At 37.6% G+C, this 19,458-nt stretch overlaps 1 protein-coding gene across 1 annotated transcript in view; it reads left to right on the top strand.

Moving 5' to 3' along the window:
* Window positions 1-496: 496 nt before the first annotated feature.
* The window catches only part of VWA3A (von Willebrand factor A domain containing 3A), a 36,186-nt gene continuing 17,224 nt past the window's right edge, over window positions 497-19,458 (top strand). The window contains exons 1-18 of the mRNA XM_026083301.1: window positions 497-540; window positions 779-899; window positions 1,141-1,265; window positions 1,344-1,418; window positions 2,831-2,885; window positions 3,682-3,780; window positions 4,836-4,942; window positions 5,229-5,354; window positions 6,689-6,797; window positions 8,034-8,099; window positions 8,560-8,685; window positions 10,458-10,596; window positions 10,689-10,792; window positions 10,975-11,055; window positions 15,721-15,815; window positions 17,221-17,340; window positions 18,244-18,318; window positions 19,041-19,185. Coding sequence (XP_025939086.1) covers window positions 497-540; window positions 779-899; window positions 1,141-1,265; window positions 1,344-1,418; window positions 2,831-2,885; window positions 3,682-3,780; window positions 4,836-4,942; window positions 5,229-5,354; window positions 6,689-6,797; window positions 8,034-8,099; window positions 8,560-8,685; window positions 10,458-10,596; window positions 10,689-10,792; window positions 10,975-11,055; window positions 15,721-15,815; window positions 17,221-17,340; window positions 18,244-18,318; window positions 19,041-19,185 — 1,812 coding nt within the window. The remainder of the gene's footprint in view (window positions 541-778; window positions 900-1,140; window positions 1,266-1,343; window positions 1,419-2,830; window positions 2,886-3,681; window positions 3,781-4,835; window positions 4,943-5,228; window positions 5,355-6,688; window positions 6,798-8,033; window positions 8,100-8,559; window positions 8,686-10,457; window positions 10,597-10,688; window positions 10,793-10,974; window positions 11,056-15,720; window positions 15,816-17,220; window positions 17,341-18,243; window positions 18,319-19,040; window positions 19,186-19,458) is intronic.

Below are 19,458 nucleotides of genomic sequence, written 5' to 3'. Positions count from 1 at the left end.
GGGCGGGCGCGCAGCGCGGTGGCGGCGCCCGGCGACGTGAAGAAAACGGTTTAAAAATCGTCCCGGCTCCGGGTTCCTTGAGCCCAAGCCCAAGCGGCCGCCCGCCGGCGCCCCCGGCCCCCCCGCTCGCCTCGGCCGCGCTCGCCGGCTTTGCCGCGGTTCCCCTCTGCTGAGTGAGCTGTGGGGCCCGGCTCCTAGCAGCGGTGGATGCGTACAAGTAACTGAATAAAATCCTTCAGCAGCTCTTACAGAATAATTCTAAGTACATTCTCTGTAGACTGGTAATCGTAACTTCTCCTTGCAGCTGCTTTTTTTGTTTTTCTTTTGCTTTTATTGCACGTGAAATGTAATTATCATATAAACTGCTGTCAATGTTAATACCTTTCAGAACATTGAATGTACCTGATGTTCTAAACTTCTACTCTAATACGATGCCTTTTCATTTTTCTTTAAGAAGGCTAAGTCTGTTCGTATAATGGATGCATGCATCAGGAAAATGGCACAGTTGCTGGACGATGATCAGTTTTTGGAAAAAGTTGGGTAAGGGTACTGTTAGAAAATCTTACTGGGAGTTTATAAGTAGATATGGAATAAATAATTGTAGGTCATATAAGCTATGTACTGTTTCCTTGGGAGCATTTCTGGTACATCAGATGGAATATGTAAGCAAATGACAAAATACAACTTTCCTATGTGCGAGCTGTTTTATAAAGACTTTGTGACAATACGGGAATATTATCGGTTATGTAATTATCCCATAAAGCTCACTGTCCTGTAGGGTAAGCACAAAATCCTGTCTAATGAGCGACCACCCACCACGGCAAGATTTTGCTGTGACTGATCTAGAACGAGATAATGGACTGCTGGTAACCCATATCAACCAGACACACGATTTACTGGTAAGCAAGTTTTCCTACTAAACAGAGCAACTTTACAAGTGATGCATAGAGCTTTCTTGCTATTGCTTGTCCTAAAGCCTGCTTCGTTGTCAAATGTGGTTTGTAGCAGTGGCTGAAATTATTTTGTTCATGGGTATGTGCTGCCTGGCTGCAGCCGTTCCTGGAACTTGTGTTTTTGTCACATTTGAACAGTACATTTCATTTCTCATACTGCATTTGGTATTTCTCATTTGATCCGTAGAGAGTACAAATGATGAAAATTCAGTCTAAAAAGGTGCAAACCACAGAAGAATGGCTAAGAAACTACAGTTTAGAATCCTTGCAGTTAACATTAAAGCATCTAATAAATGAAGGCAATATTATTTTGTAAGTACAATACTGCCATTTCTTTAATCAGTCCTAATTTGCATGCATCTGTGATGCTAATTATGCATAATATTCTAGGAATTCAAGAAGTGCAGTTGAAGAGATAGAGTTAACAGAAGAGACGGTTACTGATTTTGAGTCCAGACTTTCTGAGTAAGCATACGTCTTGTTTAGGATGTTGAATTGTAACTGTTTCTATACCCCCTTCTTGCATTACATGCTCACAGATATATACTTTTTTTTTTTTTTTCCTCAATACTAATCTGGTATCTGTAGGAATTTCAGACTACCTCAGTATTAATTCCCATCTGCTGAGATTTAGGGTAGATGATAATTACAAGTCACTACAGTTGAGATTTTTTTTATGAAGATACTTATAAACTAGGTTTTCAACTGAAGCAGTAAGCTCATTTTAGAAAGGCAGCTAGTGAATGGTTAGGTTTTCTCAGGTAATACTATACATCTGTGGGTAATAACATATTTCTTGTAACTTGGATTAGTTTCGAACTATCGATATAATTGTGAAAAGCAGCATTGCTTGGTTTTCTGTTCAACAAATGGAATGCTGAAAGGAGTTTGTATTAGAATTAAGAAGGAAGGAAAGCCCTGTAGCAGATACTTGGAAGCTGAAGTTTTCTAAGTGAATTTTAAATGTGTGAAATCAAGGAAACTTGTGTTGAGAAAGAGATTTAGTGAATAGATTCATTAAGCTGTACAATAATCATAACGTTTTTGCCAGTCTTCCCAATATTTTTGTTAGCCTATTCCTAGGAGTGCTCACTGCATTAGTCTAGAAGATCCAGACTCTTCAGAAGGTCCATCTTCGGTACTTGCTGCTTGTGCCATCTAATTGAACTCTTCCAAATGCAGTTTAAAAAAGAAGTTGCTTTTGTATTTTGACAGGGCAAAAATTTTTTTTCCCCTTTGAAATATTGATTTTAATTTTATGTTCTCCAAATCATAAAACCATGCACAAAGTATTTAAAAATAAGTTGCTGAAAATAAAACAATTTTGGGAGACAGTAAGCACTTGCGTTACATGAGTTTGTACCTCTTTTAAAGTTAAATTGTTGAAAGTTGTGCTACAGTTAGACCAGAACTTCAGTGAGTGTGCTGCCTTCCAATCACAAGTTATCTTTAATAAGTGTTTTAAACAATTGAGTAGTTTGTATTAAATACATCTCCAGATAATAAGCTAAATAAGTGTGATGAACTAAACTGGATTTTGCCAAAACTTTTCATTGCTTCATGCATACGCATGTTGAATACCCCTCTCCTTCTCTGAATAGAACATCAAGCAACTGATTAGAAAACGCTTTCAAGGAGCTGTTTTTCTCAGACAGTTACCTGTCTAATTAGTTAAACAGCTCTAGGGGAATAAGTATTTAAATGGTCAGCCCTGCGACCACCAGTTGTATGAGAACACTGAAAACAGAGTCTTTTTTTAAAAAGTAACTGGGCATCTGTGGGGAAAAAGGACATAATGAAGACAAATGTTTGAGTGTGATATTGATGCACAATGCAGGAGAATGCCTTAGCTAAATGTGTGCTATGCCTTTTGTCAGAGCGGTTGAACTTTATCGACAGCGAATTCAGTGGCTGTTAGAGGACAGCAAAAAGGTAACTTTAACTTTGTAGTGCATTTTGAGAGGGGAACTGTATATGGTATTAAAGAATAAATTAACCTTTGAATACTAGTACAAAGTGGCTTCCAGAAAGCTTAGGCATTTTCCTTATGCACTATGAGTTACATGTAGTGTGCAGTGATACTTGTCTTGACAGTTATTTTTTTTCTTGATCTTTTATTAGCATGTGGTTTCCTGCTTTCTAGACAATCTTTTTCTTTCTGTTAGCAATCAATTTCTCTTAATAATCAAGACCCCTCAAGGCCATTTAAACAGGACCAGACAATGCTGAGCTTGCCTGACTGGAGCAGGGCCCTCAAGAGTGCCCTGTGTTGCACTGCAGGCTGATCACCTACTGTACCTCATAGTGCTAACGGTCGGGTATGGGAAAGGGACATTATAACTCCCTCTCAAAGGAGATGAAAAAAGAAGCAGTATCCCAAAATCTAGCTTCCACAAAGCTGCTTCCACAAACCTGTAGGAGATGCTATAGACAAGGTATTTCTTCCTCTTTTGAAATAAAAAATTGATCATTTCAGGAAGAAGGGAATATGACTTCCTGATAAGGGCAAACTAGGAGCCAGTAGTCCCTGTTCCTTGTTCTTGCCTTTTTTTTTCTTTGGGGGGGGGAGGGGGAGTGAGCTTTGTCACTGACTCTTCTTTACACTAAAAAGCTTTAAGTGAAAATAAATATACAGTATTTGAATTGAAAATGGTATTGTACAGAATAAACAGTAACATTTTTAAACTTCAGATAAGTTTAGTATTTGCAATGACTTTACTTTTTTAAGGTGTTTGGCCTTATAAAAGGAACTAAAGTTGGACTTGTGGTTGATGTATCTGGTATGAGCTACAGACCAAGACTGGTGGATTTTCAGAAAGATCTTTTGGTAAGTAATAATGAAGCAGGTTTTGGCCACTATAACATTAATCAAGTCTCTGTATAACTACAAGCAAGGAACTAAGTGGAAAAAACCTCCTTAAATTCATAATATATAATACAGTAGAAGTTTTTTGTTGTAGAGAAGTACATTTCAAATGCCTTAGAAAGTATAGTTTTTGCTGATGTCGAGACCCCGACAAACTCCTGTTGATACCACATTAAAATATTTCCATCTTTAGAAATTTCTTTATTCATCTGTCAGCAACCCTCTATAGAATAAACTTGCCTAACAGAAACAGCTGTAAGACCTAGAATGAAGTTGTGTATACAGCTGTGTAAGTCAAATACAGTTTTCTTATGCTTTTATGCTCTGTTACAACACGAACTTCATTACTTTGGTCAGAACCTTGGCAAGTTAATCTCTTCCTGAAGTTCCAGAAGAAACTTGTCCATTGTTGTGCTATATATTTCTATAAAGCATTTCTAGTAAGGAAGATATAATGTGGCTGTTTCATTATCTAATTCTGAATCTTTGTACACCTTCATTTCCTACATTCAGGAATTATTTAAATTTGATTTGTTTAGCTCCATTTTTTATTTGTGCACTTTATATAAAACTACTTAAAGAGAACTCAAGTAATACTTGCTCTGATTGACTTAGGCCTAATGCCTGAACTATTGTTTAGCCTTACCCATGAACATGTATTAAATATCTTCTAGTAATTGCTCGGTGGGTGAACATACCTCATCTAGATCATTATGCTCTGTTTCATATGCACATCAACTGAAGAGAAAAAATGATACCAGTACAACAAATACTCCCATCCTGCTGCCCCTCATTAACAAATTGGCTGCATTAGCACAGATTTTCAGGTTTCGTCTCAGTACTCCTTACTACGTATTTGAATTTGTATGTCATCTCTTGGAAGTTCTTTTCTCTGTGGTGGCTGAAAACACTGCTGTCAACTATTTTTAGCAAATTGCTATTTTTATTCTTTTGCATAATAACTCTACTAGTAACAGCATGGATACTAAGGCATTAACACACTTTTTATTTATTAGCGCTTAATAGATGAGCAGCTGTGTCATAAGAAGCAATTGTACTGCCTTTCATTCAGTACTGAACTTTCATATCTGTGGGAGAGTCCAAAAAACATCGATGTTCATGTGTAAGTAAGTTAGCTACTCTGTAAAATAAAGGCATTTCAAACAAAGTTTCCATTTAATTAGAGCAGTATCTTGTTGATAATAAATAAAATTCTTGGTCTTGTGCCTGTAGTGATTTGTAAAAGGAGGAAAAAAAACAACTGAATTTTAAGTGCTGTCAGTGATTTCAGGCAGCTCGTTCTTGCATTAGATATCTTAGCAAGTCCTGTGGTTTGCAGTAGTCTTCATGATCTATGTTACTCAGGATCTGCATGTAAAGGTGTTTTTTTTTTTTTTTTTTTTTCCTAGACTTCATGAAACAAGACAGTGGGTACAACAGCTGGAGCCTGGTGGAGGCTGTAATTTGCTGAAAGCCTTAAAACATGTCCTTGCAGTGAAAGAACTGGATTCCTTGGTTCTTATTGTAGGAAGCTGGTAGGTCCGTTATCTGTCGTAGCATCCAGCTTTAACTTGGATATGGAATTTATACAAGAACATGAATTCAATACAGAAATAAATAGAAAACTTAAGATCCAGGTTTTATATCTAAGTTGGTATCACTGAATTTCTTTAGTTCTTCCCTCTTTTACTGTTTATAAATCCTCTCTCTCCTGATACAAAATTGCAGTTTTCCTTTGCAGATAAGTTAACAGACTCTCAGTGGATTAGTGCAATAACTCTAGTGTTACATCAGTAAAAATCCTTCAACATCATTGAGGATCTTGCTGAAAGCATCCACACTTCTGGGAAGATTAGACGATTAGCTAGATTTTACTGTGAAATAACATTGAACCTGCAAAGTTAGTCTTCTCTCTGTAATCTTAGTGATGCTGATGAAAAACTTAAAATGTCTGATTAAATAAACGAAACCAGTCTGCAAGGTCTGCTGAGATAGAGTAAATTATGGACTTAAATTTTGCAGTTCTGTTCTGGTCATTTGAAAAATTGCATTACTGGAGTCATGATTACAAGAAAAAGAGATCACAGTAAAGGTTCTGGGAGTACTACTGTACTCATTTATTCATTGTGTTTATTTTAAATGTGCAAACAAGGGATGGTGTAAGCTTGGCAAGCTTGATAGTTAGGGTGATTGACATTACATTTCACCTGACTTACTGAATATAGCGTTCAGTTAAAAGGTTCCAAGTTCTGCCTAGGTCTGCTTTGAACTGTAATTAAAAGATTATAGTGAGTGCAAGTGAAAACTTCCTCAATTTCTGTCCCTGGCAGAAGTTTAGCTGGAAGGAAAGGTTTTTACGTGCCATGAAGAACCACTAAAACTTGGGGAATGAAAGCTGTGTGGGTCACTAAGCTCTAAACACAAAGCAAAGTTTTACTTCCTTTGATGCCTTTAGAAGAGAATGGGCTTACATGCCCTCACATACAGCTGAAGATCTGAGTCGAAGTTTCTATCGCAGTTTGTCAAAGGGGTCAAAAGCATCATTCATGATTCTTAGTTCTCAGGACTAGCAAAGAATAAATTTAGAACATTTCATCCAAGACTCATTATGAACCAAAACAGAATCTTAGTGCTTTTACTTCAATTCAGGTTTTCAGGGCTGAGTTAAACCCCAGTAGTGGCATCCCAATAACGATTAAAAGAGGGAGAGGGGGTCAAATTATGCTAGTGACTGGATTATGTTCCCGTGATTTCTTATTTCTTTCCCATTTAACATCTTCTTTCCTATCTTCTTTAATGTGGCTTTTTTTTTTCTGTTTGATTAGTATTGTTAATCTTTTTTTTCTTTTCTTTTTCTTCCTTTAATCAGCCCTGATCAGTCATTGGAAATACTGGCTGACTATGTTCAGCAGTGTATGCTGGGGAGAAAACTGCTGATTCATGCTGTTATATATGATTGTAGCAATCCTGCCTCTCTTGTAAGTAATTGTGTTAATACGTGTTTCCTTAAGTATCCTGTCATATATTTCCTATTCAGCTGCAGTGTCTTTCTCATAAACTTGCAGAGATGCTAGACTACTCTTTAATGAGTTCCTGAGATGCTCTTTTTTTAGAGCAGATTTGCACAGGTGAAAGAACTTGTTTGGAGCATCTCAGTTTCTTCATCGTAGTTGGTACCAAAGTCAGAGGTGGCAAATAAATACATTTGTATTGCTCCATCCCCAAGTGGTGCTCACTGTCTGGGCAGCTTAGGGGCAGCAGTTATTTCCAGATAATGGTCCTGTGTGTTTACAGAGAGATTCTGTGACTAAGAGCTCTTTTGCAAGCAAAAGCAGAGAGGTAGGGGGCTTCGGGTAGGCAATACCGCAGGGAGGAGTGGGAAGCCAGATGGATCGTAGGAGAGAGGCAGGGACTCGGGAGTGAGATCATAGGGCTATGGCAGACTCCGGGATAGGAATATTTTTGTGTGGAATAACATCTGTGCAAACCCTGCAACACTGCTCAAATTACACTGCAATGGTTGATCAAGTGCAATGGTTTGGATGCTGGCAATGACTACAAGTTTGAAGGAAGAGGAGGGCAGAAAGATAAGCAGTTACTCCTGATTAGTTTCTGCACAGAAACTTGTGTTTAGCTGTTGATTGCTAGTTCAAGCATATCCCAAAGGTACAATATTGACTTCAGTGGTAGGGAGGACATGGTTGAAGTCCTGATTTGGAGAGATGAGATGAGATGTATGTGTGGTAAGGGCATTGCAGTAATGGGGAGAAGGATTGCAGTGGTAGATAGTAGAAGAGAAGGAGATGAGAGAAGTGAAAGAAGAAGCAAAGCACTTAAGAGGTAATTGTGGGCAGAGGAAGGATAGCTTAATATTTGTATCTAGACTTCAATGACATACCCTTGATCTGACTAGCACAAGCTTGCCTTGAAAGGAAAAGCAGTTAACTTTGGCATTTTAACACAGAGTGAATTGAACTTGTCCCTTATTGCCTATTTTTTTAATTTCTTTACTGAGTTAGTTTTTCCCCATATTTTTAAAATAAGACTAGTAAGAAAACAATGAAAGCATCTTATAATGATTTTGGCTTTCTTGCTACATATACCTGAAAGATTCTTTCTCTATCTCTAATTAAGAATTGAATAGCAACAAGCCATGTTATCAAAGGAGATGACCAAATCCAAGTAACTATTCTTCTTCTGATTTATATATGCAGGCAGTTCTAAAGAACCTTGCAGAAGTTGTAAGAGGCCGTTATCATTGCTACTCTTCAAAGGGAGAGGTAGGTGAAGGCTAGAAGGGCAAAGGACTTTTTCTTTTGTAATTCTTCACTCTTAGAAGGTAAACTTCTCATCATCTGATTGGCAGTTTATAGCAAGACCGAGTGCCAAAAGTCATCTTCAAGGAAGTGCTGAGGATGTGCTCAATAAACGTGTTTAATTCTTTCTGCAATTGAAAATGCTTTCCTAAAAGTGCAATAAATTTGCAAATGTTGCTCATCGACTCAAAGCTGGTGCATAGCGTGAAAGCAGTGACAGGCTTATCATTGTAGAGCAGTTCAAGAATTCCTTGTTTATAACATAATGACTTCTATATACAGTGCATTAGATGCATCTACACTTGATTCTGCTATGCCAGGCAGTCTTGTGTGGATGAGTGCACATCAAAACAGGAAAGTTGGGATTGGTTAATATTTGAATAGCAGGTAACTTTTTTTTTCACCCTTGTTTTTGTATGTACAGAATTTTGATAGTAGTGATGTTGATCTACTACTTCAGGAATACCAGAAGGCTGAAGACTTAATCAACAGCATCAAACAGATTTTTCAGAGACGATTCGGTGGCTCACTTATTAGTAGAATAGCGGATGTATGTATTGCATTTGTTATTTTCATATGTACTTTGAAGTCTCATGAGTAGAAGTCTGCAATGCTCACAATATGAAAATATTTATATGATTACTCAGGTATTTTGATAAATAAACTTTGGATATCATGTATTGACATCTGTTATAAGAGTAAATTAAGGCCCCAAAAAATGCAAAAGAGACGTTTTGCTAGACATTTCTCTGAAATGCAGCAACCTTTGCAAACCAACCAAAATACAGTGGAAGAGCAAGTTTTACCATGGTCATAATGAAAATCTAAGAAAAATCCTTAGCCTACCTGTGTGCATGATCATTTAAATGAAGTTCCAACAATCCTTTATATTAGTAAAAAGATACTTATTCCTATCTGATTAAGGCAATGCTTACACCAATTGCAAGATTGTAAGAACTTGTCTAGATCCATTACTAGTGTTGTAGTTAAGAAGTTACAGTTTCTGTGTTAAACATATGTCTCTGTGTTGGTCCTACCTTATTGTGACGACTTGGCACCATTCGTTTGGTAACAGTTGTCTTGGTAATATTTCTATCTTCATGCCTTACATGACCAACATACCAGAAGTTTTGCTTTGTCTTTTCTCCAATGAAATAATTTCTGAATGCTTTTGATGAAATTTGGATGAGGAAGATAAAGAATCTCCTGTGACTTTTCTTCTTTCTGTGGAATATTTGGAGAACTTCTTCTGCTTTATTCTGGTAGAAGGATTATTTACTCATGTCTGTCTTTCATCTTGTGCAGACAGGTATATTAAGCGGCTCTTTTGGCTTACTACTCTCATCTCTATACTTTCTAGGGGCCTGGAAGCTTATAAAGTGGCTGAGTTCAGCTATGATTGCCAAACTGTCATGCTACAAACTTAGTAGCACTGTTTTACAAATCTATGGCTATGTAAGAATTTTTTTGTTAACAAAATAGTCTGCTCTCTGTCACGGCTGATATGGGCAGTCGTGTGAGGTGGATAAGTCAGCTCTGACAGAGGGACTGAAAGCTTCCATCCGGTGTCACTACATATCTGGTCATCTGACCTGGGACACTCCAGGCTGCAGGCAAACTGCTTGTGTGCAAATAATATTTCTGGTTCTGTTCCCCCTCATCCTCCGTGTTCCATATATATAGTAGTAGTATGTAGAATTCTTTTATATTTCTCTTCCAACTTCATAATTACTAAGGACCATACAAACTATGTACAGAGCAGAAATCACCCTGAAATGACTTAGAGGTCCCATATCTCCAAAGTAATAAAAGCTTGTTATTTTGGAAACTTACTGGTCAAACCTTCTATAAGAAAAAAATCATTTCCACAAACTTTGTCCCTTCATAAAACAAAGGTCTCTTGAAATAAGGGCATTCAAACACCCTATAGGAATTTGTTTACTTGTTTCCACGGGTGTGAATGAAGGTAGAATGTGGTTCATTTTGACTTTATGTTCAGTGCAGATAGCAAAATGGAGAAATCGGAATTTGATTTGTGTATAATGAAGATCCTTTTCCTGCTTAATTTTCTTAGGGAAATGTCTGCCACTGTGTGCAAACATGATGTTTTCATTTCCCTTAAGGATTTTTGCATTGGAACACTGTCCCCCAAAAGCTATTTTTAAGAAGACCCATAGTAGTTATGTTCAAAGTATTTCACTTGTTCGAAATCCCAGCACTTCAGTGAACATAAGTAAAACTAATATTCTATACTAGATATTTAGTATTGAGGAAAAAAAGTATGCTGACTCTTACAAGAGTCCTTCTTAAAATCTATTTTAGGTTTCCACAAAATATGCAAGTACAACACCTTCCAACTTCTTACCAAAGCCTCCAAAACATGAAGGACCATTAGTTATTCAAATACCAAGCTTTCCAGCCAAAACCTCAAGAGACTGGTTAAAGACAAATGGATTGAAAGGTAGCACAGGAAAAAAAAAATCCTAACCTGTATGAAACATAAATTGAAGATAAAGCATGTGTTATATTTAATTTCTTTGTTCCTTCCTACAGCTAAGAAGTTAAACCTTTATCATGTTTTGGCTCCTAATGCTTTCTCTCCTGTGGAAGAATTTGTACCTATTCTTCAAAAAACAGTATCATCAACTCTACATGAGGTAAGTGATGGGGACCCTTTGCTTCTTTTTCCTATTTTTATTTCTACTACTACATTTTTCTAGTCAAAATCAGTACTCTGTAAGATGGTGACATTCTACAGGCTTTAATTGAAGTTAATTTCATGCTCATGTAGCTTATATAGGCTTCTGTAAACACCTAACTGCATTGTTTATTTTTCTAGAAAGCCATGATGCAGTTTGAATGGCATGATGGAACTGTGAAAAATGTCCATGTTGACCCACCAGTATTATACAGCTATCAAGTGAGTTGTCTGTGGTGACTTGGCCTCATCAGGGCTACATTACCATCTAATTATCCCGATGTTAACTGTCCTGTTACATAAGTATTCGAGGATTCATATGCAGACAGCTGTCCATATAAGTCTGCAGTGATCTGGTCAGACTGGGGACACAGAGACTTACGGTATTTTGGAAGGAGGCTAAACAAGAGAGAGTCCAACAGCACTGCTCACAAATACAGCAGTGTGTGCATTTTGTGATTTATGTGTAAGAAAGTATTTGCATTATTTTACCCACATATTTATGAATCCTTTAAGCTATATACTGAAAGGATACAGACTGATAAAGTGCTCCTGCTTGTTTTAACAAAACTGTCCCATTTCACCTTCTTAGTTTAACTGCAAAAAAAAGTTGTCTATTTTGTTTTATCCCTCTGAAAGTCAAACAAGTCCCATAAGGAAAAGTGTCTAATCATTATTGATTAGATCAAGAAAGACTCAAGACATAGAAGGAGCGTTCTGGGAAGCAGTGTAGCGGCAAGCTTGGATGGTTGTTGCATGATATGAAGGATTATGTGCGAAGGCACATTACATATTTATAGCAGCAAATCAGAGCCTATTCCTGCCTTGGCAACCTAGCCCAGCAGATGTTCAGGAAAGAGAGTCAAGGCAAGGGATTATTTTGAAATCAAAAGCTTGGTCTTAAACTATCAAATAATCCATAAGACTTATTGAATAAGGGATAAAAAGCCATACTGTGACACAAGTTTATTTGGTAGTTGAGCTTGTCTCAATTACATGAGCAAGTGGGTGAATAGAGATGGGGAGAACAGTGAGATAAGACTAATGAGAAAAGAGTATTCCAGATCAGTAATGTTGATTTCTGCATGTGGGAAAGATAGCAGAAGCATATGTCAGTCTGCAAAATGAAGAAACTCACAAAAATAAAAATTGGGTTGCCTGGATCATGACCTAGCACCAGTCTATATTTTACATTTGGACAATATTTACATACGTGTGAGTTTCTCTCCCCTGTATAGTTTGAGTTGGTTTCCACAACATCCAGCACCCAGTGTCCTTCTATTTGAAATACTGCTGTAACACCTAAAGACTAGGAATATGGTACAGTCCATTAGGAGACGCTGGTAGGATTTGGGAGATACAGTTTATATTCTGACTCTGCATCTGATCTGTACTTTCAGATAAATTACATTACCCTTTTCACTGTGAACCCTTCACTCTTTTCATGTGGGAAGTAGCTCGTATTCTTCATTGTAAAATGATGAGCTCCAAATCTAAAAAGCTCTACATGATTGCTAAATGTTAATATTCTTCAGACGGCCACTTCAGAAATAATTCACTCTGTGGTGCATAAGAATTCTTTCATGACTGTGAACAGCATTTTAGCCTTGACAATGTTCCCACAACAGTCTTGTCATGCATTTAGACAGAACATGTTTTTGCTAACACGAATGTCAAAAGCAAATGATCTAGATGTATTTTCAGCTTAACCAAACTTGTTAAGAGTCACAAAGCAAAAATTATTTCTGATTACTTTATAGAAGGTTGGTATACTTTTGCTTTACTCAAATGTGTCAGTTATACCTGCAAGTTGTGTAAGCTGGGTATTTGTATTTCATATTTTAGTATACACTCATCCAGTTCTTTATACTTTGTGTGAATTCTGAAAACTCCACCAGCATAGTGCTGCAAACAACATTATTTAAAAGCAATTAGTTCATACTGAACCACACTTATCTCTGCAGAGTGGTCTGTATCTGCAGAAATTTTGTTGTGCTCTGGGTGAATATACCTTTCTCTGATGTACCACCTGGGAGGACAACTTGGACAATGTGTGACAGGGCCACTGCGCTGCCACTGGATACCGCATGTCTCTTGAGAAACCGTGAGGACTGGAAATCAAATTCTCCTAAGTTTTTCTGGTTTACCCCCTCATCTACATCTTGCACGCATTTTTCCTCTCTCTTTTTCCAAAGTGAATGTAGTTTTGAGGAAGCTACAGTCTTCAGGCTCATCTGGGCATGTGTGGACATTGAATGCAGCAGTTCTGGTTTTACATCTTTGTGTGGAAGATGAAATATTGTGTAGGGGTTTGAGTCCTGGGAAAAAACACGGATTGTGTCATTGTACAACATGATATGATGAGCAGAGGCACCCAGTGCTTTCTGATCTAGAGGTCTACGTTCTACAGTTGAGGCAAGACAAGAACTGTCCTCCTGGAGCAAAAAGTAACGATTGCCAAATGGAAGTTTCTAAGTGGTGATTGCTATTAATTATCAGGAAATTAGTGGGAATTTTTTTTTTTTTTTTAATGAAAGGGTACTAGTTGGTAGCGCACGCCCTGTTTTGTAGACTCAGAAAGCTGGATAGGATTCAGGAAAAAAGTAGGTTTGTCCAATGCCCTATTTAGTTTGAGACATTTGCATAATGTTTATAAAATACCTACTCCTTGCCTTCCAGCCTGCAACTGTGTGTATAAAGGATATTTCTCAATAGACTTTCAGGCCTTGAGGAATCCCAGTAATTTCTGTTTGATGTGGGTGTTGTCTGGTCCAGAAAGTTCATGGAATCTGGATTTTCAAAAGTTCAGAATTTTTCATTAACCTGGAATTAGCTACTACTCTTCTGGAAATGTCTGGGCCAATCTTCATTCTTTGCTCATAAGGCTTTTGAAGCATCAGCAACTAGAAGAGGAGAGCTGTTTAACCTTTGCATGTGTGAATTAGGAAGCAGTACAGAGTTTGCCATGGAATATTGAAGGAGTTGATGAAAATGATTTAACAAGACTAAAAGTGAAAAAACATCCAGCCCACCTCTGAGAGACAGAGAAATAGGTTGGTTGTTAAATTATGGAAGGCTGAAAGTAGACTGGGTAACTGTTCCTTTTGGGTGGCATGTGTGGCATACTCTAAATTGTAATTAAGTGTCAGAACAAGATGATATCTCAGTGGCTTAGTCTCTAGGAATATACATGAATTTTTCCACTTGGTAGCTTTTTAGCAAGTAAATGATTTTTTGCAGTATGCAGGTAGCACTAGCTTTGGTACCTGTCAGGAGGAAGCCATATAAAGACAGCTTACAAACACCATTGTAAATAGTGTCAGTGGTGAATTCTACAAGAACAATGAAATCTCTTATAGATAATAGATTTATGTTAAGTTCAGATTGCAGCGTCTCAAGTCAGAGCAATTTTTTTTTGCAGGATATGTTCTTCAAGCAGGACAGAAGATGTGCCAAAACAGGTTGGCTCTTCAATTTGAAGAAGAGGGAAGACTGGGACAACATTTCCTATTGTTTTAGTTAGCAGTGATTGCCACATTGGTGTCTTTAATCTTCAGTGTTCAGTGGAGCTCTATAACATGTCGTCTTATCTTTCTTTCCATTTTCCTCTAGCTACATTCCACACTGCTCTCTGGCATCCCTTACATTCACCCTAAGCTTTTGTACTCGCTCCACAAACACATCCCACTTTGCATTTGCCTTCAGCCTGATAGTTGCCAGACTTTCTGCAAGAGGATAGCAAGACTTCTACTAGAGGTTTTGTTCTCAAGCTTGCAGATGAGTTAAGAACACTGTTAGATGTGGGATGTTAGCATTTTTTGGTATTTGCCATGGTCAGTATAAGTATATAGTAACCTTAAAACTACTAGTGCATAAGGAGAGTGTTTACACTGTACAGAATGTTGAGGATTTGCACAAGCACTTTGTTAGATCTTGTACTTGCAGAAGAAGTGGGAATAGAGATATATATACAGGTAATATATGAAAGGCTGCTGCGCTTCCTCCAGGCAGCAGTGATTCTTGGTCTTACCCCTCGGTCAGAATGCAGGGTGTCAAAGAATGAAACAAGTTTAGCGAACTAGAAGCTGCTTGGGAATATTGGCAGCCCAAGATGTGTTATGTAGTGGTTTGTTTATTCTTTCTCTTTTCTCTCTTCTGTACCCCTCCACTAGTGGCCCTGAGGAAGGGCTGTGGAAACGTTTCTAGGCATTAGGACAAAGATTTTTAAAAAACCGAGAAGGGCTGAGAAATCCGTAAAAGCTCTATAGTCAAACCACAAAAGAGAATATTAAGTTTAACAAGCTGATCTGAAAGCAGCCTCTGACTCCTTGATCGCCAGTAGATGCTCATGTGTTTTGCACTCCAAAAGCATGCTACCCTCAAGCTTTTTTCTGAGGCCAGTGTCCTTCTCTAGCTTGGTTTGGCCTGAGGTGTGTCATGCAGTACAAACATTTACAAAGGGCATGTGCTGTAGGGTTTGAACAAATTGCCTTAATGTCTTCAAATCACTATGGTGTTAAGGAAGCATACATGTTCAAAATGATTTTACACTTTATTTGTAAACTATATTTTGAAACAGTCTGGTGGGGGTTTTTTTTTCTGTTTTTGTGCGCTTGGCCACTATTTTGGGACAGGATATCAAGGAGAAGGTGAAGAGGAGAGTTTAGACCTTCAGACACTTTGTGGGTTTTTTATCACTGTATGTTCTCCTCATGGACTTTATTCTCTTATCTTTTATGCTTTTCATTCATTTTGACAGTGGCATTTTATTCTTAGTTATTTGTTTCATAACTGTGCTGTCATGTTACTTCTAGATTAACCATTTGGCAAAAAAGACTTACTTGAACTATTTATTTATAGCTTAAATTTTCTATATTTTGTCTGCAGAAACTCCTTGGTAAAATGGTAAGAATCTATGAGAGACGAATTGACTGGCTGTCTGTTGCTAGCAGAAGAATATGGGGAAGTGTTTGTGAGAGGAGGTATTGTACTCTGACAGCCCTTTTTGTGTGTGTAGGCAGTGGTTCTTATTTGCAAGCCTGCTTTGTGTATAAGTGAGCGCCAAGGAATACAGGCCAGAAAATAGTCAGAGGTAGTGGCAACAGTTGCAGGTATCACCAGTGCAAGCAATCCACTTTTGAAAACAGACATTGATATTCATCACTTTTAATGATTCAGTGAATTTACCATCATCAGTCAACGCACAAAACTGCAATTTCCGTGAGACAGGATGAGACTCTTAAATTTGCGTTATCAAGCAAGTAGGCCTTTGGGAAATGTTCTGTCTTAAATCACACACAAACAGAACCTGATGTTTCTGGCTAAGGGTTTACAATCAGCTTTCCAAACCCATGTTATTAGTGTTTATACCTAGAGTATTTCAGCACTTATGGCTTCTTATCAGGAGATGAGGTTCAACCTATCAATTACCTCCTGCTTCCACCACTTGCTGAGGTGTATTCTTGTGCCAGATGTCAAATATCAGTGTAGATATACCCTAAAATCTAACATCTTTCCCTGCGAGAGGTTTGAGGTCTATACCTGACTGTGTATTTTATTGTATGTTTTTTTTACATTGTGTCTGAGTCTCTACTACATCTTCCAGCTTTAGTTGCCCAATTGCTTCTTTTTGTCCCATTTACCAACCTTGAATATGAAGTTTCAGAACATAGGGAGATAGCAGAGACAATTGTTACTTAAGATTTTCTTGTTCATTCATCAAGGATTGAATTAGCCCTACTGGCCACTGTGTTGTATAGGGAACTCATGTCCCCCTGACTGTCCATCACACCTGTGATTCTATTCGTAGTCACTACTCCCAAGAGATCTCCTGTCCGTTAAGTATGACGAGCCTGCATTGTCTCTACAAGCATGACTTTATGTGTGACCATACTGAAGAAGGTCATCGTTAATACTTTTTCCCAAAACAGGCAATATATGTGCCAGATATCATCAGCCAGGCCATAGCTGAGCAAACAGTCTGTCTGTCACTGACTTGCTGGGAGAAAAGTTACCACATGTCTTTGGAGAGATGCTACATATGTTCCTGGAACCATGGCTGGGGAGAGGACAACGAACTGTCCAACAGCTTTTCTTGTTGGATAACTTCCAAACATTTCAGCCATGTTCTGGATATTCCAATACTGAGAAGACAAAGGACCTATTTAAGGGTCAACAGCCAATATGGTGCTACATGCCCTGATTATCCCATAGCTTAGTAAAGATAATGTTTTCCTTTACTGAGCTAACATTTTGCAGATTTTTTTTCTATATATTCAGTGTTCATACTTTTTTTTTTATTCATGGTTAGAAGATACTTTCCTTAGTGAGTTAGAGTACAGTGAAGATAAGAATATGTAATTACTTTTTTTTTTTTTTTTAATGTAGGGTGGTTATACTTGTTGATATATCAGTGACAAACTCTAGGTACATCATCCATATTCAACATTCTTTGCGACTTTTGCTTGAGGAACAAATGTCAAATAAGGATTACTTCAATATTATAGCGTAAGCAGACATTTAAGATTATCTTAAAATAATTGTAACATAATGCAAGAAGTATGGTGATGGATTATAGTTACTAATGAGTATATTTTAGATTTTTTTTTAATTAACATTTTATGGTGAAATATTTGCAAGAATAGTACTGATGCATCTTTATTGGATAGCTGTATTGATGAGATATACAGAGGTCAAGTTAGTAATTAAAATCATTGTTTTGTGTGAGGCTCACTGAAATTGGATGCATCATACATATAATGTTCTCCTCCTATTGTATTGTTCATAACAGTATCAATTCACATGTCAGAAACTTTTTCTAGAAGAGAATTTTGGAGACCTCTCAGGTACTAATACTGAAAATGCCCTTTAAATTTTACAGTAACTCTAATAGTTTTTCTAATATATAAAAGTGCTACAATTCTGCACTCATAACAGTGGTCAGAAATTTATTGCACCCCTGCCAAGCAGCTGCTGGTCAGGTTTCTGAATGGCAGGTAACAGCGAGAGGCAGCAACTCCAGGGTCCCAGACTCCGTGGGAGAGCAGAGCCCTTGTCTCGCAGGAGGGACGCAGCTGTGGGCCGCATCTCGGGGTTGGGATTTTGTATGTTTGGTTGGCTGGTTTGGGTGGAGGGGAGGACAGTCCTTCCTAGCCTCTGCTGAGCTTTTACCAGGTCGTTTAGCTTCCAGTCCAGGAAAGAAAAATGTATTCAGACCCACTGCCTTGAAAAGCTGTCCACCCCTGAGTGATGGATGGGTGTGAATAATTAAATGGTTTGAAATAGAAGTTAGCATCAGATAATTTTACATCTATAATACCCCAAATCATTTTTTTCAGTGAATTTACTCCATACATTTGTATGTTGTAAAGCATAATCTGAAAACTAATTGCTGTTATCTTTCTGTAAAAGATTTGGGAATGACATTGTGCCTTGGCAGCCAGAACTGGTTCCTTCCCAACCAGAAAACTTACAGAATGCTTGGAGGTAGGATCAAATAGCTTAGTCATACTTTTTAATTAAGCAAATGTAGATACCATAAAACAAGTATAAGAGCATCAGGTCTAATCAGTGTTGTGAACTATTTAGAAAATTGAAAAGTTGATTATATTACAAAAATAGTTTACTATGAACTGTTCTACACTGTTTGTTTGTTTCATGATGGTTTGTTGTGAAGACAGCATCATAACGTTTAATATGTCTAGTGACTTTGTATTTCCAGTGTTCAGCCTACGGGAACAGAAGTGTCTATGTAAGAAATGCACTGGTTACATGAAAAATTCCCAACAACTTCGAATTCAAGTGAGATCTGAAAGTCAAGCTGTTTTTTTTCCACACGCACTGGAACCAAATTCCCAGTTTCTGCCTGTGGATTATACCCTCAGTGATATCTCTGTAGTTTTACTTTATTCCATAATAAAGCTATAAGATCTGCTATTACAGATATTCTGCATAAAATGCACAGATAATTCTTTCTTCTCAGTGCTCTGAATCTTATCTTAAAAACTAGTCTGCCATGATCACAAACCATGGTGGCAAAAGGTTACCTGTAACCTGGTTTTGCTGGCTGTCATTGTTACAATTTTCAGACTCCAGTTCATTGTTACTTAGGATTCTTAGTTCTCTCTTTATTGCTTTAAGCAGGAAAAAAAAATCTGTTATTGCTACATTCTTTGAACTGTGATTATTTGTAAAACTTGTCCTTTCAGGTGGGCATTGAGCTTGCAGTGCAAAGGGAGTAGAAATTTCATGACTGCTCTCAGGAGAGCTGTGGAAGTAGACTTCAAAGACAAAGATAAACACAAATCACAAGGAATGTACCTGCTTACTACTGGAATACCTGATCAGGAAACAGTGAGTATCATCACAGATTTTGCAACTCCTATTAGTAAATTCCTATCACAATTAATCTCAGCTTCGTTTTTCTCTCTTTTTTTCTTTGTGCTAGTCACTGTAGTTTGTTGGCAGAATATTTCTCCTTCACATACCTAAGCCAGCACAAATCTCAGACTTCAGTTTCTACAATTGCTGTTTATGTGTTGTAGGTAGTAAATACTAATCATGGGTAAATATTAATCATAGATTGTTCTGGAGATGTTTTGGGGATTCTTCTCTTGCTCCAGCTCT

This window comes from Apteryx rowi, unplaced genomic scaffold (genome assembly GCF_003343035.1).
Source record: "Apteryx rowi isolate R43461 unplaced genomic scaffold, aptRow1 scaffold_6, whole genome shotgun sequence".
In the NCBI taxonomy this organism is placed as follows: domain Eukaryota; kingdom Metazoa; phylum Chordata; class Aves; order Apterygiformes; family Apterygidae; genus Apteryx; species Apteryx rowi.
The sequence above is the reverse complement of the archived record's forward strand: the minus strand, read 5'-3'. Positions and strand labels throughout refer to the sequence as shown.